The 18,528-nt window shown below is 37.8% G+C and overlaps 1 protein-coding gene and 1 long non-coding RNA gene across 7 annotated transcripts in view; one reads left to right on the top strand and one right to left on the bottom strand.

Annotated features, from left to right (window-relative positions):
* The window catches only part of LOC136852885 (uncharacterized), a 422,752-nt gene that overhangs the window by 289,834 nt on the left and 114,390 nt on the right, over nucleotides 1-18,528 (top strand). The window contains exon 4 of the long non-coding RNA XR_010857256.1: nucleotides 11,145-11,263. This is a non-coding gene — a long non-coding RNA (uncharacterized lncRNA). The remainder of the gene's footprint in view (nucleotides 1-11,144; nucleotides 11,264-18,528) is intronic.
* The window catches only part of LOC136852881 (uncharacterized), a 41,416-nt gene continuing 28,301 nt past the window's right edge, over nucleotides 5,414-18,528 (bottom strand). The window contains exons 10-20 of one of the 6 annotated variants that reach the window (XM_067127789.1): nucleotides 17,588-17,975; nucleotides 16,695-16,840; nucleotides 12,772-12,950; nucleotides 11,207-11,346; nucleotides 10,200-10,436; nucleotides 8,885-9,035; nucleotides 8,235-8,381; nucleotides 7,664-7,821; nucleotides 6,900-7,049; nucleotides 6,198-6,320; nucleotides 5,414-5,547 (exon numbers count right to left, since the gene is read on the bottom strand). In XM_067127789.1, the coding sequence (XP_066983890.1) occupies nucleotides 5,475-5,547; nucleotides 6,198-6,320; nucleotides 6,900-7,049; nucleotides 7,664-7,821; nucleotides 8,235-8,381; nucleotides 8,885-9,035; nucleotides 10,200-10,436; nucleotides 11,207-11,346; nucleotides 12,772-12,950; nucleotides 16,695-16,840; nucleotides 17,588-17,975 (1,892 nt within the window). In that variant the 3' untranslated portion in view covers nucleotides 5,414-5,474. The remainder of the gene's footprint in view (nucleotides 5,548-6,197; nucleotides 6,321-6,899; nucleotides 7,050-7,663; nucleotides 7,822-8,234; nucleotides 8,382-8,884; nucleotides 9,036-10,199; nucleotides 10,437-11,206; nucleotides 11,347-12,771; nucleotides 12,951-16,694; nucleotides 16,841-17,587; nucleotides 17,976-18,528) is intronic. The other 5 variants (XM_067127790.1, XM_067127791.1, XM_067127792.1 and 2 more) reach the window with 5 other exon arrangements.

The raw sequence follows: 18,528 nt of genomic DNA, 5'->3' as shown, positions 1-18,528 counted from the left end.
TACTGTAGAATTATTTCTACAAACATTTATGTATATTACTGTAGAATAATTTGTGCATATACCTTCATATTTTTATGGTTATTGATTGACTGAACGATTTACCTGGCTGTATAAAAGTTTATATCCATTGCTTATTGGAAAATATATAAAATATTTCTGTAAATATTTTTGTATATTACTGTAGAATTACTCCTACAAACATTTATGAATATTGCTGTAGAATAATTTGTGCATATATACTCATATCTTTATGGTTATTGATTGACTGAACGATTGACCTGGCGATTAATAAGCTTATCTATATTTGATTATTGGAAAATAGATAGAAAGTGTTTCTATAAATATTTCTGTATATTACTGTAGAATTATTTGTATATTTGCCTAGTTTTTCACAAAGTCAGTCACAAGATTGATTTGAATAATTGACAATATTTTTATGGAGAGAAGTAAGGAAGTTGGGCAGCCCCATTTGCTATGTTTGTACAAATATCTTTTCTGTGTGTAACTTTGTCTGTGGGTTGTAAACTCTTTTTTTAATATTACTATCATTTTAGAAGGTACCTGTATCCTAGTATTGTCATCAAAAGCTCAAAGAGAGAGAGAGAGAGAGAGAGAGAGAGAGAGAGAGAGAGAGAGAGAGAGAGAGAGAGATCTGAAAGCATAGAAATAGAATCATTATTTCCACACGTATTGAATTCACTCAAGAGAGAGAGAGAGAGAGAGAGAGAGAGAGAGAGAGAGTAATAAAATGAATGAAACATTAAAAGTTTAATAGAATTGCAACTAGAGCTAAGAGGCCTCCAGATATAATCAAGGTGTTTTTCTCATAATATATTTTATCATTTTTCCACTTTCAGATGTATTTCCTGTGTCTGTGTTTGTATGTGGGTGTGTGTGTAAGAGGAGAGAGAGAGAGATAGAGAGAGAGAGAGAGAGAGAGAGAGAGAGAGAGAGAGAGAGAGAGAGAGGTGTAATCAAGATGTTATTTCTCGTAAGATTAGAGAGAGGTGTAATCAAGATGTTATTTCTCGTAAGATTCTTTATATATATTTTTTTCCCCTCTTCAGCAGTATTACCTGCATTCGCGTTTGTGTGTCCCTGTATAAGCGTTTGTTTGTGTGTGTGTGTGTGAGAGAGAGAGAGAGAGAGAGAGAGAGAGAGAGAGAGAGAGAGAGAGAGGTGATAAAAAACCCTTCAATAGATCGTGGTTCGAATGAACACATTCACTCTAGTCCCTTTGTTTACATTCCCGCGTCTTCTGGCAAAAGTGGTTCTTCTTCTTCCCAGTTCCTGTGGGAGATCAGGCCGAATTGAGGAACCCATGTTTTCGCTGAAATCCTTTCTGTCAGTGCCATCTCACGTATGATTCCCCCCACTTTCCCTCCCCCCACCCCTCTCTCTCTCTCTCTCTCTCTCTCTCTCTCTCTCTCTCTCTCTCTCTCTGTTCAGATAAAGGGATCATGAAGAATGCAACCTCATTTGGACGAAATTGTCAAACGGGAAGAAATGGGTCGAAGATTATCTGCATTTTATCTATTAATTATTTATATAATTATTATAGAATTTTTTTAATGGATAAATACTACAATTTAGGCTTCACTGCAGGAGCTCTGCCTTGTATCAAGCATTAAATCATCATTTTATATCACAGATGACAGGGAGAGGTACTTTCTTGGAAAGGCGTTTCAAAAGAACTGGTAATGTATCATTAGAATGTAATTGGCCCTTACTTTGATGTTTTTGAGAGAGAGAGAGAGAGAGAGAGAGAGAGAGAGAGAGAGAGAGAGAGAGAGAGAGAGAGAGAGATTTTTACGTTTTTCATCCATGAATCAGCATTGAAAGAATGAACAAGACAGTTACTGCCGTTGTCTCCAGTTCCACGAGAGAGAGAGAGAGAGAGAGAGAGAGAGAGAGAGAGAGAGAGAGAGAGAGAGAGAGAGAGAGAGAGAGAGACCTATTTCACAGCAGAAACCTTTGAGGACACTTAATTCCTCTCACAGCTTGACCTGTTTTGACTCGCAGCTTGATCCCAGGTCACGGCAGTAGGGTAGAATAGGATTGAAATTGCTTGTTTAAGTAGCTCCGTTGGACTCTGCTCCTTTTTATTCCAGGAAGTAGTAGTTAGTAGCAGTTCCTTGTTTAGGTTTAAAATCTTATAATTTTGCATTTTCTCAAAGGAACGTTTTTTACGCTTCTGAAACACGATTGTAAAAAAAGTAATTGATTGGAAGATTAAATTTCTCTCTCTCTCTCTCTCTCTCTCTCTCTCTCTCTCTCTCTCTCAGTATCTCATATTTATTCCTTGAAGTGCGTCTCTCTTGTATATTTTGGTTTTAAGGTCAAAATATTCTATTTCTTTATAATTCTCTCTCTCTCTCTCTCTCTCTAAAAAAAAAATAACTTTTTTCCTGCATACGAATGAGCCGCAAAGCCAATGGAAAAGTGAGACTTATTCTCTGTAAAACTTAAAAATTCTCCCATTTTTTCAATGCCTATTTTTATTTGCTTTATATTTACCCTTTGTTTCATTTCTGTGTACGAGTACAGTGCTGGGCATGGATTTTTTTTGAAGTTTAAATACTTTTATGTATTTGATCTACGTTCTTTTCCATGCAATTTTAATATCATAGTTTTAGTTACATTTTTTGAAATACTTTTGTTAGTGGGATTTTTCAGCCTGAGGACTTATGTTCAGCTTGTTTTTATTTTATTTTATATATAATAAATATTGCCCATCTATCTATCTTCTGGTCATTGTGACTTTTTATTCATGATTTCATTTTAAGAACTTTTGTTTCATTTCAATTTTTGGTTCAGTAAAATTGTATTATTTTTTCATAACTTTCAGATAATAATTTTTGTTTTATTTCAAGTTTTGGTTTCACAAATTTTATTATGTTTCATAATTTCAGATCATATTTTTGTTTCATTTCCATTTTTGAGTCAGTAAAATTATATTATTTTTCATAACTTCAGATAATATTTTTGTCTCATTGCCATTTGTGATTCAGTAGAATTGCTCACGTAATTATCTTCATGAACATGTGACTTGTTTTTCATAATTTCATTTAACAGATCTTTTTCATTTCCATTCTTTATTTCACAGTTTTTTTTATCAATTTTCCTTTGCATTAGTTATATTTTCCTTTTCATATTATTCTGTTGGTCTTGAAACATCATCAGTTATGTTAATTTTATTCCATCACTGAATTTAACTGTTCCATTTCTTCATCACAAAAAGGACAAATGTCTAAATGTCCCTCCATTTTATTGTCTCAAAGTTTATTTATTCTGTTTATTTATTCAATTTGTATTTAGATTTATTTAGTTTCCTCATCACAAAAGGATAAATGGTCATCCATTGTATTGTCTCTAGTTTGTATCTAGATTTATCTTATTTCATCATTTTCAAGGAATGAAATGTTTCATGTTCCTCCATTATATTATCACTGAATTCACTTATTCTGCTCTTTCATTCAATTTGTCTCTGAATTTATCGCATTTCCTCATTTCCAAAGGATGAAATAAAACGCCATTTCGAAAAGTGAATTTTATAAGCTTTGAAAAATGCTCGCCCTTACGTCTATTAATCCAGTGTCATTGCGATCAGATTTTACACAAAAGACCAACGATTATCATTATTTCATTCATTGTTTCATTATTATTCGCTTTAACTCTTCACTGATTCATAGCTGATACATATTGGGAACTGGGGAAAACGTGATAACAACTGTGGTTGCGGTATGTGGCAACCATAGCTCTTATTACTCGGAGATTTGGCAACTACGGCCCTCATTGTTTACCATACGTGGCAACAAGTTTATGGTTACTGTGATATGTGGCAACGATGTTTGATCATTAGGTATATGTGGCAAAGCAGGTTTGATTATTATGATATGTAGCAGCTATTTTAGTTATTGGGGATGTAAATAAAGTCATTATTATTATTTAAGTACGAAGGAAATCAATCTGACATCTAGCGGTATGTGGCAACGAGAGACCTCGCCATTTCCAAAATGGCCTCTCCGCCAAAAGGTCTCTGAGGGTAAAATTTGCGCAGTGACTCTGTCGCCTTGCCTTGAGATCCCCGGTAACATCAGGGGGCGTCCGAATTGCTCGCTCGAGCACCGAGATGTCTGTTTCGTGCTTCTGTTTCGGGGAAGGTCTCTGTTTGGGGGCGATTCGGACGCAGCCCGAGGCTTCCTCGACGGATCCACAACCATCGTGGCTGAGAAAATCACTTTCGGCTGACTGGGAGGAGATGGAGACAGGTGTTTAAAGGGTTAATTTGGATCGAATTATTGGATAATTACGAAGATATGCCATTTTAATAGGCCTGTTTTACAGGTGATATCACAAGTCGGGAATTTACATGAATGTAAATTTATATATATGTATATATGTATACATATATATTGTATTTTAAAATCTCTGTCTCCTCCACAAGTTGGCGCATATGTTTTGCTCAGCCACGACATAATATCTTTGGCTTTTTAAACTTAAAAATAATCTATAAATCTTGTCCTTAAGATCTAACGCAGTCATTCATGATGTTTGTGGCATTTACAAAAAGTTGGCGAATTCTGGTACAGAACCGCCTTTAAGAATTGAACATATATATATATATATATATATATATATATATATATATATATATATATATATATATATATATATATATATTATATATATATATATATATATATATATATATATATATATATATATATATATATATATATATATATATATATGCTCAAAAGGAGTTATTGCTAGCAGGGGCCAAACCGGGTCACCCCAAAAAGGGTGTGACCTCTTTCCTCGCCCTACGGAAAGGTCAACAACTCCTTCGGTCCGAAAAACAAATGGAGGAAGCAGTTAAGTCACTGATAAAGCAAAATTAGCTGTCACCAGATTACTTCTCTTAAATCTTCTTCCACCATTTCTTGACGGAGATTAAAAAAAAAAAAGAAATATATTTGAGAACTTTGGGAACAAATGGTTTCGTCTCCCATTCAATCTTTCTCTCCCGGATTCTCGTTTTCTGTTGAATTCAGGTTTCTCGTTTTCTATAATTTTTTTTTTTGTAATTTTAGATAAATCAAAATTTTTTCGGTTATATTCGCTTATAAGGAAGTAAGAAGATAATTTTTTTATATGTAAAAATACCTTATATATCCAAATGGACTGTTATTTTCAATAAGATTAACCGTTTTCTTTCTTTGTTTTGTTTTTATCAAAGAAAACGGAACCATTTTCAGAAATTTACAAAATGTTTAGCTTTCATTGTTTACAGTTTTTTGAGTCTTTGCAACGGCTCATTATTATCAATGTCCTCGTTCTTGTTCTTCCATGTTTCTCTTATTCTTCTTCTTCTCCTGCTTCTTATGCTTCTTGGTCTTCTTTTTACCCCTCTTCTTCTTCTTCTTCTCCTTCTCCTTCTTCTTCTTCTTCTTCCTTCCTTCCAGACGTTCTTAATCCTCGGCGAATCTACGACGCGAGGAGAATTCGCCCTCCTCGTTGCTGGCTCCCTTCTGCGACTTCGCTCTGAAAAAGAGAGAAAGAGTAATGGAATGTCGATAAGGAGAGATGGTCCTCAGTAGAGAGAGAGAGAGAGAGAGAGAGAGAGAGAGAGAGAGAGAGAGAGAGAGAGAGAGAATAATGGAATGTCAGTAAGGGGAATCGGTCCTCAGTGGAGAGAGAGATAGAGAGAGAGAGAGAGAGAGAGAGAGAGATGGTTGGGTTAGGAAGTAAACACGAGAAAGGAAGGTTAGGGAGAGAGAGAGAGAGAGAGAGAAGGTGAACGAGTGAAAGAATTTAGCCAGGAGGGCGAACATAATGAAGGGCATCTATACCCAAAATATACTAGTCAAACACAGGGTATCTATGCCCAGACTATACTTGTCAAAGTCAGGCCATTTATACCCAAAACACTTGCCAAAGAATAGGACATCTACACCCAAAACACTTACCAGAGAATAGGGCATCTACTGCATGCCCAAAATACTTGTCAAACACAGGGCATCCATACCCAAAACATACTTATCAAAGCATAAGCCACTCATACCCACAGCACACTCTATCACATTCCAGGCTCATTCACACCCAAAAACATACAACCCCCATCACTCCCCAAGCACTAGGGCATTCATAGGGCACCCATGCCCAAAAAATAGATGCCCTCATGTACCCCTCACCTTTCGAAGAGTCCAGGATCAGTGTAGATTGGTTCTGATGGATCAGGATATCTTGACGAAGTGGCCGCCCCATCTTCTCCCTGTGGGCTGCTCGCTGGGGCGTCGTTGGAAGGCCAGTAACTGCTTCGAGAGAGAAAGAGAAGAAGAGGAATGTGAGTATGGAGAGAGAGAGAGAGAGAGAGAGAGAGAGAGAGAGAGAGAATGAGAATATTTAGCTTCCAATGTTTGCATTTTTGAGTCATAAAAATGAGATATTTGCATTTATTATTGTATCAGGTGAATAAATGATGAGAGAGAGAGAGAGAGAGAGAGAGAGAGAGAGAGAGAGAGAGTTCTTTCATGCTTTTCTATGTCCTTTTAAAGGTGCTTGTTGATATATAAATAATATTTAATCATGTGGTTTACAACACAAAATTGTGATTCTGTCTGGATAATATAATGTGGTCTGTGATGGGTCTCCCTGAAGCTTAGTTAGCTGTCTTTGCAATCTAGTTGAGAGGGTATACTATACGTTTCTAAATGCCCAACCCCTTTTGAGAGGGTATACCATACCCTTAACCACTCCATTCAACACAAACCCTAATTTCCCAGACTAAAAAATAACTAATATAATTAGCATCTGCTATTCTAAAGCTGTCACCCTTTTTCCTACCCTCCAACTCATTCTGTGACACTTTTCACCATATACGTGAGATATCTTACACCTGCCTGGCTGGCTGGGTCAGGGTACGGGCGTGGCTCCCTGGGAAGGCTGACTTGCTGTTCTGCTGAAGGTGCTGTTGGCTGGACTGGTTGTGGTACGGGTTGCCCGCGTCAGCCATGGCGTTCTTAGTTCCCAGGGCACGGTGTTTCCTGCGAAGAGGAAGGGGTATGTTGTTAAGCTGACACTGGGCATGTGCAGGTCTGCCCAAATCTTGTGGAGAGTCTTGTGGGCTTTGTGTGAATGAAAACTGGTTATATAAGAAGGTTCAGTTGGTTATAAATCTGTTTATTTTTTCAAGCTTTCTATGTGGCAGTACACATACAGTTGTTCTGAAATCTGAATTTGATTCGAATAGGAAAAGATACCCTGAGTTCAGACCAGGAACATATCTGTAACAGACCAGGAACATGACTGTAACAGACCAGGAACTTGCCTATAACAGACCAGGAACATAACTGTAACAGACCAGTTACACACCTGTCATAGAGCACTTACATATCTGTAACAGTCCAGGAACATGCATGTAACAGACCAGGACCATACCTGTAACAGACCAGGAACATACCTGTAAGAGACCAGGAGCATAACTGTAACAGACCAGGAACATGACTGTAACAGGTCAGGAACATACCTGTAACAAACTAGGACCATACTTGTCACAGACTAGGACCATACCTGTCACAGACCAGGATCATACCTGTCACAGACCAGGAACTTGCCTATAACAGACCAGGAACATACCTGTAATAGATCTAAAACATACCTGTAGCAGAATCCAATAACCAGGAAAGACCCCATGAGACAGATGACTGTTATGATGAGGCCAGTCACCATTCCGTAATACTCTGACGTGGCCAGGCACACCTCGTCCAGGTAAGTCTGCGGCTGGGGTTCTTCGATCTCGTCTCTGGACATGTATACCTGTGTGAAATAGGACATAGGAAGGATTAATTATAGATAAGAAAGGTGAATTTTACTGATATGGTCGTTTTTTGGGCTAAAATTCTTGGACTTTTGGACAAATTTTTACATGGGGGCCAAGTCTAGGAACCAGTTAGGCCTAGGACTGTGTTTAAGTTCCAAGGCTGCGTTTTATCCATCTTCTTTCTATTCTAGGCCTTAGAAGATTAAGTTTTTCCTGTTATTTTGGGCAATAATATAAACAGTTATGTACTTGGAGGCCAAGTCTAGGCACCACTTAGGTCTAGGACTGTGTTAAAGGTCCCAGACTCTGTGTTTTTCTTCTTCTTTGTTTCCTAGGACTTAGAAGATAAATTATATTAGATATACTTAAGCAGTTACGTACACTCTCAGCGCATACGCAAGTGACGTACCTCATAGATTCCGTGCACTTGTTCCTCCTCCTCCTCTTCTTCAGTAGTCTCTTCCTCATAGCTTTCAGTGCCCGGCTCGTCAGCATTCCTTTTCCGCCTTCCGTAGGATTCAGACTCCTCTCTCCCAGGTCCCACAACGCAGCGTGCCTGTAGGTGGGGAAGTCGCTTTATGTATTATTATATATGGCAATGCATGCAACTCGGTGCCTGGTTACAGGTGTTTTGGGCATTTCAGGAGACAAGATCCTCGAAGAGACTGCTGTTACAAGGTTGTGGGTGCAGGATATAAGAGAGGTTAGTTCCTAATGGAGAGGCAGAACTTGGAAATTGAAGAAATCTTCAGAGTTTGGGGTCAGACACTGACCATTTTAAGAAATCTTTCTATAAAAAGACCTTGGGATTCTGAACCAAGGCACCCGAGGTTTCCCTAAAGGAAGAAAGAAGAGGAAGCTATTGTTTACATTCAAGAAATCTTACTATAAAACGTCCTTGGGATACTGAAGTAATGCACCTGAGCTTTCCTCAAAGGAAGAAAGAAGAAGAAGCTATTGTTTACATTCAAGAAACCTTACTTGAGATTCTGAACTAAGGCTCCTGAGGTTTCCCCAAAAGAAAAGAAAGAAGAGGAAGCTTTTGTTTACATCACTCACCGGCTGACAGCCTCCTCTACAGGTCTTCACGGTGGCTTCGAAGATCAGGAAGTTCGACTCTGGGATCTTGAAGGCGTTGAAGCGCGCCTCAAGGGCATTGCCCTCACGCCCTCTGCCCAGCGAGGGGAACACGTAGGTGTCGATGGGGCATCTGAGGTGGGAAAATAAGCTTAGAAGATTATCTGAAGGTTTGAAAGTGTTGGAAGTGGGTTATGTTATGGATGTTGTTTAGGTTGTTAATGGTTTGGTTATGATTTGTGAGTTTTACAGTCAGTCTGAATTCACTGCCTAATACTGTGGTATTTCTACTGCTGATAGTGATAAAATAATAATTTTTAAAATTGTATTAATAGTGTTACATTTATTTTTACTAATTTAGTTGTCTGTGTATTTTAATAACACCACAACTATAATAATAATAATAATAATAATAATCTAGATCTCCCGGAAACAAGAATTAATCACTATTGTTTAGAGCTCAAATTATGACCATTTTGGGGATAATTATTTGTTAATTAGAGATTTTATAGGGTCATTTGAATGGCTTCAATGTTTATTGGCGTAATTATGTTGATCTAAATACTTCATTATAATTTCCCGAAGTTAATTTTTGCGAAAAATTTTCATAACAAAATTCATCTTTGCAGCCGTAACCAAACTGATGAAATTAATCATTGTGGCATTGCGAGATCTGATGACAAAATTTATCTTTGCAAATTGGCATAATTTACAACATTAATTTTTTGCAGTCTTGTCAAAACTGGTAACAAGACTGATCTTTGTAGCCTTGTGAAAACCGATAACAAAATTGACCGTTGTAGCCTACCCGGATTGATTACAAATTGATTCTTGCAGCACAGGCTGAAATTGTTTACAAAAGTGATTCTTTCAGCACAGGCTGAAATTGATTACAAAATTGATTCTTGCAGCACAGACTGAAACTATAAAACTGATTCTTTCAGCACAGGCTGAAATTGATTACAAAATTGATTCTTTCAGCACAGGCTGAAATTGATTACAAAATTGATTCTTTCAGCACAAGCTGAAATTGATTACAAAATTGATTCTTGCAGCACAGACTGAAACATTATAAAACTGGTTCATGCAGCACAGGCTGAAATTGATAACAAAACCATTATTGCAACTTAGAGAGACTTTGAAGAATTCTTGCAATCTGGGCAGACACCAACGTCAAAATTAACAAGAAATCTAGAGCAACTAGTCAGAAGGTGATAACATAAGAAAAATCCCCGCAGTCTAGGCAAACTCTGACATCAAAACGAACTTCAAATCGAAGACTTGGAACGAAGCCTACCCTCGGGAATCGATGAGATCCACACTCCTGCCCGAATATGGATCCTTGGCCACGACGTTGGTGGCGAATATATCCGAGACGAGGTTGTATCCTCTCTGGGACTCCAGCTTGAAGGTAAGAGGATCCCCGACTGCGATGGTGGTCGTGGGGCGTCCCCCGTAGAGGATCTGGAGTCGAACTTTCGACTGGAGTTGGTTCTCAGCAGGGAGGTACTCGATGGGGGTCGGAGCTCCCGAGCTGAGATGGAGAGAAGAAGAAGAAGAAGGTAATACAACAATAACAGAAGATTATTACCCACAGAAATGAAGAGAAGAAGGTAACAGAAAAATAACAGAAAATGATTGCCCACAATTCGAAATGGATAGAGGAAGAAGGTAACAGAAAAATAATAGAAAGAATGATTACCCACAATCCTCCCTATCCCACTTGAAATCAAGGCTGGTAACCCATCCACCTTGGGTTCATTCACGCGTGAGAATCCGCTACTGGTGTCAGAAATAGTTAGTTTGGTGTCAAATATGGATGTAATGTTCTTGAATTCATGAAATACTTGACAGATATACCTTTATTTTTGTCAAGGATTCAGTTTCATGTGATTATATATATATATATATATATATTATATATATATATATATATATATATATATATATATATAATATATATATATATATATATATATATATATATATATATATATATATATATATATATACATACATACATACATATATATATATATATATATATATATATATATATATATATATATATATATATATATATATATATGCCCCAGGACTCGAACCTGCCATGAGATCAAAAGCCCATTTCCTCACCACAGGTTCAAATCCTGTTTAAATATACCTAAAACCATTAATTATTTATCAACATCTTTAAAATATAAATAACCCTGAATTAACCCACAAACTCCCTCTCTTCCAGGCTATCTCCCCGGGATATGCCGTGACGTCACACGCACACCTATGACGTCACGTGGTACTCACCCGGCGCCGATGTAACCGGAAGTGACGACGGCCTCACCTGGGCCAACGATCGTGCAGGTAAGGTTGTACCTTTTGTCCAAGGAAGTTTGCACGTTGTCCGAAAATTGCACGACCACGATGTTTGTGGTCGTTTCGCCGTACTGTTTGATGAGGGAATGAGACGTGTAATTTGTTACTCATTAATGGTAATTATTATTATCTATTTATTATTCAATTCATTCATGTTTTCCCTCATCTTTTTATTTGTTTATGGGTCACAATGAGACGTGGGGAGATATTATTCATTGATTTAATTCATTCATTTTTCCACTTATCTCTCCATTCGTTTATGGTTTACAATGAGACGTGAGGGATAATTATTTATTATTAATTGATAATTATGGTTATTAATTTTTCATTGAATTCATTCATTTTTTAATTCATCTATTTGTTTATGGGTAACAATGAGAAATGAGGGGTCTGGCAGCGATTTATTGTTAATGGTAATGGTTATTAATATTAATTTACTAATTCATTCATTCATATTTTCATTGATAATAGAATCATTCTTCATTCATTAATAATAACGTCTACTATTAATTCGCTCATTGATTCATGCATTTTTTCATCCATATTGTTATTAATAGAATTATTATATATGTTATTCATTAATGATAATGTTTATTATTTATTAGATGATTAATTCAAGTTTTCTATTATCTCTCTATTTGTTTATGGGTCACAATGAGACATTTCCACTTGTATACTATTCCAGTTACACCTAACTGTACACTCCTTTGTGACAGTTTCGTCTATCTCGCGCGCGCGCGCAAAAAAAAAAAAAGTTAACAGCAGACATCCACCCCAAGGCTCGCTCTCATGCGCTTGAGAGCGCAAATGCGCGCCGAAGCGCGCAGTGTGAGCAGGAGCTAGCGCAGTTAAAAGGTGTTGCGTGAGTGTATTGGGTTGTTTGGGGTGGGGGCAGGGGCGGGGCGGGGTTCTGATAGCTTGTAGGTAAAGATTTGTGTGTATGTGTTTCTCTCTCTCTCTCTCTCTCTCTCTCTCTCTCTCTCTCTCTCTCTCTTTTTTTGTCAGTTTATCTTCCTGTGACACCCACCTTCTCTCTCTCTCTCTCTCTCTCTCTCTCTCTCTCTCTCATAAAAACAAAAATCTTTCTCTCTCTCTCTTTCTTTCTTTCTTTTCAGTTTATCTCCCTGTGATCCCCCTCCTTCTCTCTCTCTCTCTCTCTCTCTCTCTCTCTCTCTCTCTCTCTCTCTCTCTCTCTCTCTCTCTCTCTCTCTCTCTCTCTCTTTATCTATTTATCAACCTATCTCTCTCTCTCTCTCTTTCTCTCTCATTCTTTTTCTGTTTGTGTATTCATCTTCCCGTGATCTCTCTCTCTCTCTCGCTCTCTCTCTCTCTCTCTCTCCCTCTCTCTCATTCTTTTTCTGTTTGTGTATTCACCTCCCTGTGATCTCTCTCTCTCTCTCTCTTTCTCTCTCTCTCTCACCCGGATCGTCCCACAATCTCTCTCTCTCTCTCTCTCTCTCTCTCTCTCTCTCTCTCTCTCTCTCTCTCTCTCTCACCCGGATCGTCCCGCAGTCCGGAAAGTCGTTAGGTCCGGATATCTTGAGGACGTTGACGGTGGATCCGGATCCTCTGGAGAAACAACGATCGTAGTATCCGTATGTGTAGATCCGGCCCCGGAATGGTTCGTTGGTCCGGATTGTGAATTCCATCCCGTCTTCCGTGCACAGCTGGGAGACTGTTGTTGTTGTTTTGTTGTTTTTTTGGATGTTGTTGGTTTTGTCGTTGTTGTTGTTGGTGGTGGTGTTTTGTTGTTTTTTATTTTTGGTGTTGTTTGTTTTTTTTGCATTGTTTTTTTGTTGGTTTTTGGTGTTGTTGTGTTCGTGCGTTGTTTGTTTTTTAGTGTTTTTGTTGTTTGTTGTTGTTGGGTTTGTTGTTTTGTTATTTGTTGTTTTGTTTTCGTTGTTGTTTTTGTTGATGTTTTTGTTGTTGAGTTTTCGTTCCATTGTTGTTTTTTGTTGGTGTTGTTTGTTGTTGAGTTTTTGTTGTTTGTTGCGTTATGTTGTTGGTGTTGTTTTGTTGTTTGTTGTTGTCGTGTTTGTTGTTTGAAGAGAGAGAGAGAGAGAGAGAGAGAGAGAGAGAGAGAGAGAGAGAGAGAATGTTAAGTGAGAAAGATAAAGTTTCAGAAACAGACGACAAAGAAAAAAGAAAAAAGAATAAAAATATTAGAACCTTCACAAATTCATGTATCACAATAATAGCCTTTTATATTAGACAGCTAATTCTTCATAAATACTAACAATTTGAATAAAAAATTTAACAATAAGGAATGTGAAAGTTATTAACATATGATTAACATAACTTGTAAAATAAATTGACAATGTTAAAAATGATAAAATTATTGAAATGAAGACAGAAGTCATAATTAAAAATTTTAGCAGAAATATTAAAAGGCAAAATTAACATAACTTGTAAAATAAATTGTCAATGTTAAAAATGAAGACAAAACTCACTATGAATAATTTTAGCAAAGACATTCAACAAAAGCCAATATTAACATAGCTTTTAACATAAATGGACAATGTTTATATATCTTATACAATTATTGCAATGAGAACACACCTCCCACACATTGAACAAAAGCCAGAATTGCTCAGAACAACATTTAAATAAAAAATAAAAGAAAGTATTTTTTAAACACATGCTTTTTGATGACATGCTCAGCACATGCAAACGGAATGAGGTCGCATTCTATTCATGCAATAAAAAAAAAAAGGTCAAATTAAATCCTAAAATCTAAGCACGGCACAATTGAACGCGCCTGCCTGAATTGTTAGTATATTTTTAGCTGTTGGGAAAAAAAAAAATCGCAGCATGCTTCTATTGTGCTTCTTCCCACAATGATTCAGCCGCTTTCAACCAAATTCATGCAATGAATTGGACTCTTACACCACTGAGTGATCGGTAATTTTGGGAAGTGAGCGAAAATCAGAGGGATTTTCTGGTCTGGGTTTGCTATGCTAATCGCACGTAATGGGGGTAGTATTGATTTCTATATGTCCGGGTTGCGTAATATAGAAGGGTTTGTACGCTTTATGGAAAATGTTTTTTTTTATAGAAGGGTTCATTGCAAACGTTTCTCTCAAGCTTTAGGTGATAATATTTGAAAATTGAACTTGAAAGTAACATTTTATGTCATCTATGAGTACAATTCCCTCCCAGATTTAAAGGAAAATTAAAAAAAGAGAAATGTGTTTTTATTCTTTTGGGAATGAATTAGTGAGATACTTGACACTGCTTCTTAGCGACTCGTGTTAAGAGAATAACGAAGATAATTAGAGAATTTTCAATTTTTCCCTAGGGCTCGGGCCCCCCCTTGGAAATTGCTGAGGCCCCCCCGAGTTGAGAACCACTGTCTTTGAAAATAGTTATCTAGAGAATGCTTGCGAAGAATCTTTGGCACTAATGTTTGTGAGTAATCTCTTGTAGAAACATTTGCAATTAATTCATACAAGTAGCGTTTGTCAATAACATTTAAAACTAATGTTTTGGGATTAATCTGTACAAGTAACAATTAGGAATATTAATCCTTGGAAGCAGACGGTTTTAGGTAATCATTACAAATAACCTTTGCAACCAGCTTTTAGTAATTATGTTTGCAAATGATCTTTGAAAGTAACGTTTGAGGGAAAATGTTTGCAAAAGAAACGTTTCGAGTTTTGAATGAGATTTTCAATTGTCTTTTCAGCTGCTAAGAAGAGATTAACGTATATATCTATATATACATATTTATATATATGCAATGTCTAAATAACTTCATAAAAAATATACTATCTATAGAAAATCCATTTTTTAGAAATACTCAGTGCTTTTGTAATGTGTAATTATCGTTCATCAATACTTTAGCAAACAGCATCGGTTTAACTGGCACTGAGGACCTTAAGATCAGTCACTGTCATAGAAAGTGGTCACTAAAACCAGGAGGATATTTCAGAACAGAGAGGTTAGGTTAAGATCACAATGCACAGAGATAAATGAGTACTTTACGCCAACTACAAGATACAGATAATATTTAACAGCCGTTGCCACCTCACAGCCACACCAACCTGTACCTGATAAATCTGCAAGAGAAAGGAACAATGAGAAAATATGATATATTACCACGAGAAAGGTGTTGGAGAATACATTGCTGGGGGGTGTCCCAACTAACATATGGCAGGGTAGCCCTCACAGATATCGAATTTGTGCTTGTGGATCAGTAAACAAAACCGTATAACTCTTCACAGATATCGTATATGTGCTAGAGAGCGGGTGGGGAAGATCTACCAGTACGTAAAACAATTGTATTTTAAAGTCATAGATATCCAATCTGTGCTCGAAGTATGGTAGGAGGAACTGAGAGACTTTGAAACTTATTTTTACTCATTTTGTACCAGGTCTGTGCTCAAGGGTGGTTGGGAAGAACTGCAAGGACATATAGTTCTCATAAATTTCAAGTCTGTGCTCGTGGGAATCTTGGAATTAGGTAAATAATCTGTATTACCCTACTGTCCTTCATAGATAACCAATCTGTGCTCGAGAGGGAATGGGAGGAACCTACAACAAAGTAAAAATCTGTATAACCCTACATAGATCTCATATCTGTGCTGGAGAGTTGGTGGGAGGAGGTACAATTACGTAAACAATTATCTCATAGATATCGATTTGTGCTCGAGAATGGGAGGCAAGGGCCTCTGGGAACAAGATGAGCTACAAGTAGGTAAGACATTTTCCCAAAGTCTGACCTTAATCTTCCTTCGCATGCCTAAAATTCTACAAACTAACCATCCAGACAGTGGTCCAGAGCTTTTCTTTCGTAATACTGGTAAAGCGTCATATCCTCAAAGTATGTGTCATTGGACACCGGCAATGTACTGGTGTCCACGTCTGACAATTCGCAGTTCTCTGGGAAAAATGATCTAGAGATTGTGGGGAGAGAGACACACATGATTTGAGGTTAGTTTCACAAATGATTGTCGGTTCTGATCTGCATAAACCTAAGACTGATTTAAATGTATGGTGACATTCCAATGATTGCTTTCAACTCCGTCCATTCCTCAGCTGCGATTTTTTTAACACCTGCAGAAAGGCTTAGACTATGTTACAATTGCTTCTCCAAATTTTGGGTCCTGTTCATATCTGGAGAGGAATAACCAAATCGGGCATCCTTAAAGAACTTCCGATTTGGGTCTGTGAGGAACTGGATTGCTGACCGTGTTAGAATGTTGTATTTACATTTTATTCTAAAGTTTCATGAGCAGCTGGGTAGTTATGACTTAACAAACTCTTCATCACTAAATAAATTCCTCAAGGCCAAAGCAATACAGTTCATCAGAAAGTTAAGAAAAAAAGGAGACAAGTTAACGCTATGTCACCTCACGGATTCACACAGAGAAGTAAACACCACATATGATCAGTCATGGGGTATGGTCACAGGGCTTACCCTCTTGGCAGTCAGCCGACCGCTGCCCCGAGTGTTCGAAGTAATCGCTGCTGGCATCTGTATCGAAGTGCGAGGGATTGTCCAGTCTGAGATAGGTGTGGGTGTCTTCGTCAGAGAGCTCGCAGTTTTCCCTACCGCTTCCGTACCTAAGGGCATGCTTGTGGGTAAGACCTGAGTTACACTGTACTGGATGTGGAGTTGGAGTAAGTGTCTTTGAGGCTGAGTGACTAAAGTGTGATAGAAATCATCTGGAAATCATCTGGCAAACATAACTGAAGTTTAAGGCTGGGAACTGAGATGTAGGCAGTATTTGAGGGGTGAATACTATAAAGAATTTTCAGATGTGGCGAATGGAAAGCAAAAGGCTACTTAACACTGGGTATGGATTAAAGAAAGAGATGAACAAAGAAACAAACATAGCAAATAAAGAAGAATGCATTCAAATACCCAGGCAACTTATATGTTTGTGGATAGTGACTGAAGGGAATACATGACAGCTACAAGAAGTGACATGGAACAGTTACCATGTTTGATGGAAACGCAATAGAATTGACTTTTTAAAAACAGTTGCTGAATTTACTTAAAACTGATCGCAAAAACAAACATAAATTTCATGCTGAAACATAAAAATATGGTGCATACTTAGAGCTGCTAAGTATTATATCACAGACTGCCTATGAAATTTAAGTATCACAGTATTCTTGCAGTTAACTACTGTAATTTTTAGCTTCATGATCATTTTCAGTACCGGATATAGTGCAATGTTCAAGTGACTGGTTCAATGTCGAGTAATGTTGTTTAAGATTAAGCCTTCAACAGCTAAAACAACCATCATACTGTCTCAAGAATCACCCTTATAGTCACATGAAAACAGTTCGTCAGTCTCTACACACCTGTAGTTGAAGCTGCGACATGAATACGACCTCTGATTGAGACACTCCCTCTTGCAGTCGCTTAGGGAACTCACTGTCATGTAGTCACGGACATAGGGCGAGCGCAGTCTCAGACGCGTGCCTACCGGCTCGAAATTGTCTGAGTCGTAGCACCTTGAGGATGCCAAGCCCCCACTCTGAGACCCGTATGAACCTCCGTAATTACTGCCGTAACTACCGCCGTAATTCCCACCAGAGGAGCTGCCGAACGACGATCCTGATCCTCCCCCATACGAAGGCGGCCGGTTGTTGTACGGCCTGCCACTGCCACCATTGCTGCCACCAGTGCTGCTGCTGCTGCTGCCAAAACCAATGCTGTTGCCTGAAATACCAACGACACTGTTGGCTTCTGAAAGGTAAGAGTTCGCCCAAGACGGGCTCTCATCAGTAGGCTACAGAGGGTACACTACGTGACAGTTCAGCTCCTCCTGTTGTGCGTTTATGTTGCTGCGGCTGGTGCTACGTGGGGAAGTTTATACTCTTTGTTGTTAAACACACAGTGACTTAGTTACTGTGGATCTGAGTGGCTGCAAAACATGAGAGTGCTTTAAAACAATCATTACTTTGTGAGTATCTCTGGGGTTGTTGGTCGAGTCACACAGTTGCTACGATCATCAAGTTGTAACTGTGTTTACACTACTGTGAGTAGAGGTGTAGCTGGGTGAAACACACGTTTAAGTGGCTATAGCAGTGTATGTACTACAACAAGAGTTGCTCATGAGCTTTATTTAAATATTCTATTTAAAAGTTCACCTGATTTTGATCCTGAATCTTGTTTTACTAATGATTTTCATAAATTTTAGAAAGTCGGTATCAGCAAAGACTTCCATAGTTTATCATGTCAATAAAAAGAAACCTAAGCCTATCCATATATTTGTTCTAGTGTGGCAATGTATGTTGTT

This window comes from Macrobrachium rosenbergii, chromosome 26, assembly GCF_040412425.1.
Source record: "Macrobrachium rosenbergii isolate ZJJX-2024 chromosome 26, ASM4041242v1, whole genome shotgun sequence".
Lineage (NCBI taxonomy): Eukaryota > Metazoa > Arthropoda > Malacostraca > Decapoda > Palaemonidae > Macrobrachium > Macrobrachium rosenbergii.
Note: the sequence above shows the minus strand (reverse complement) of the source record. Positions and strands in the feature narration are given on the sequence as shown.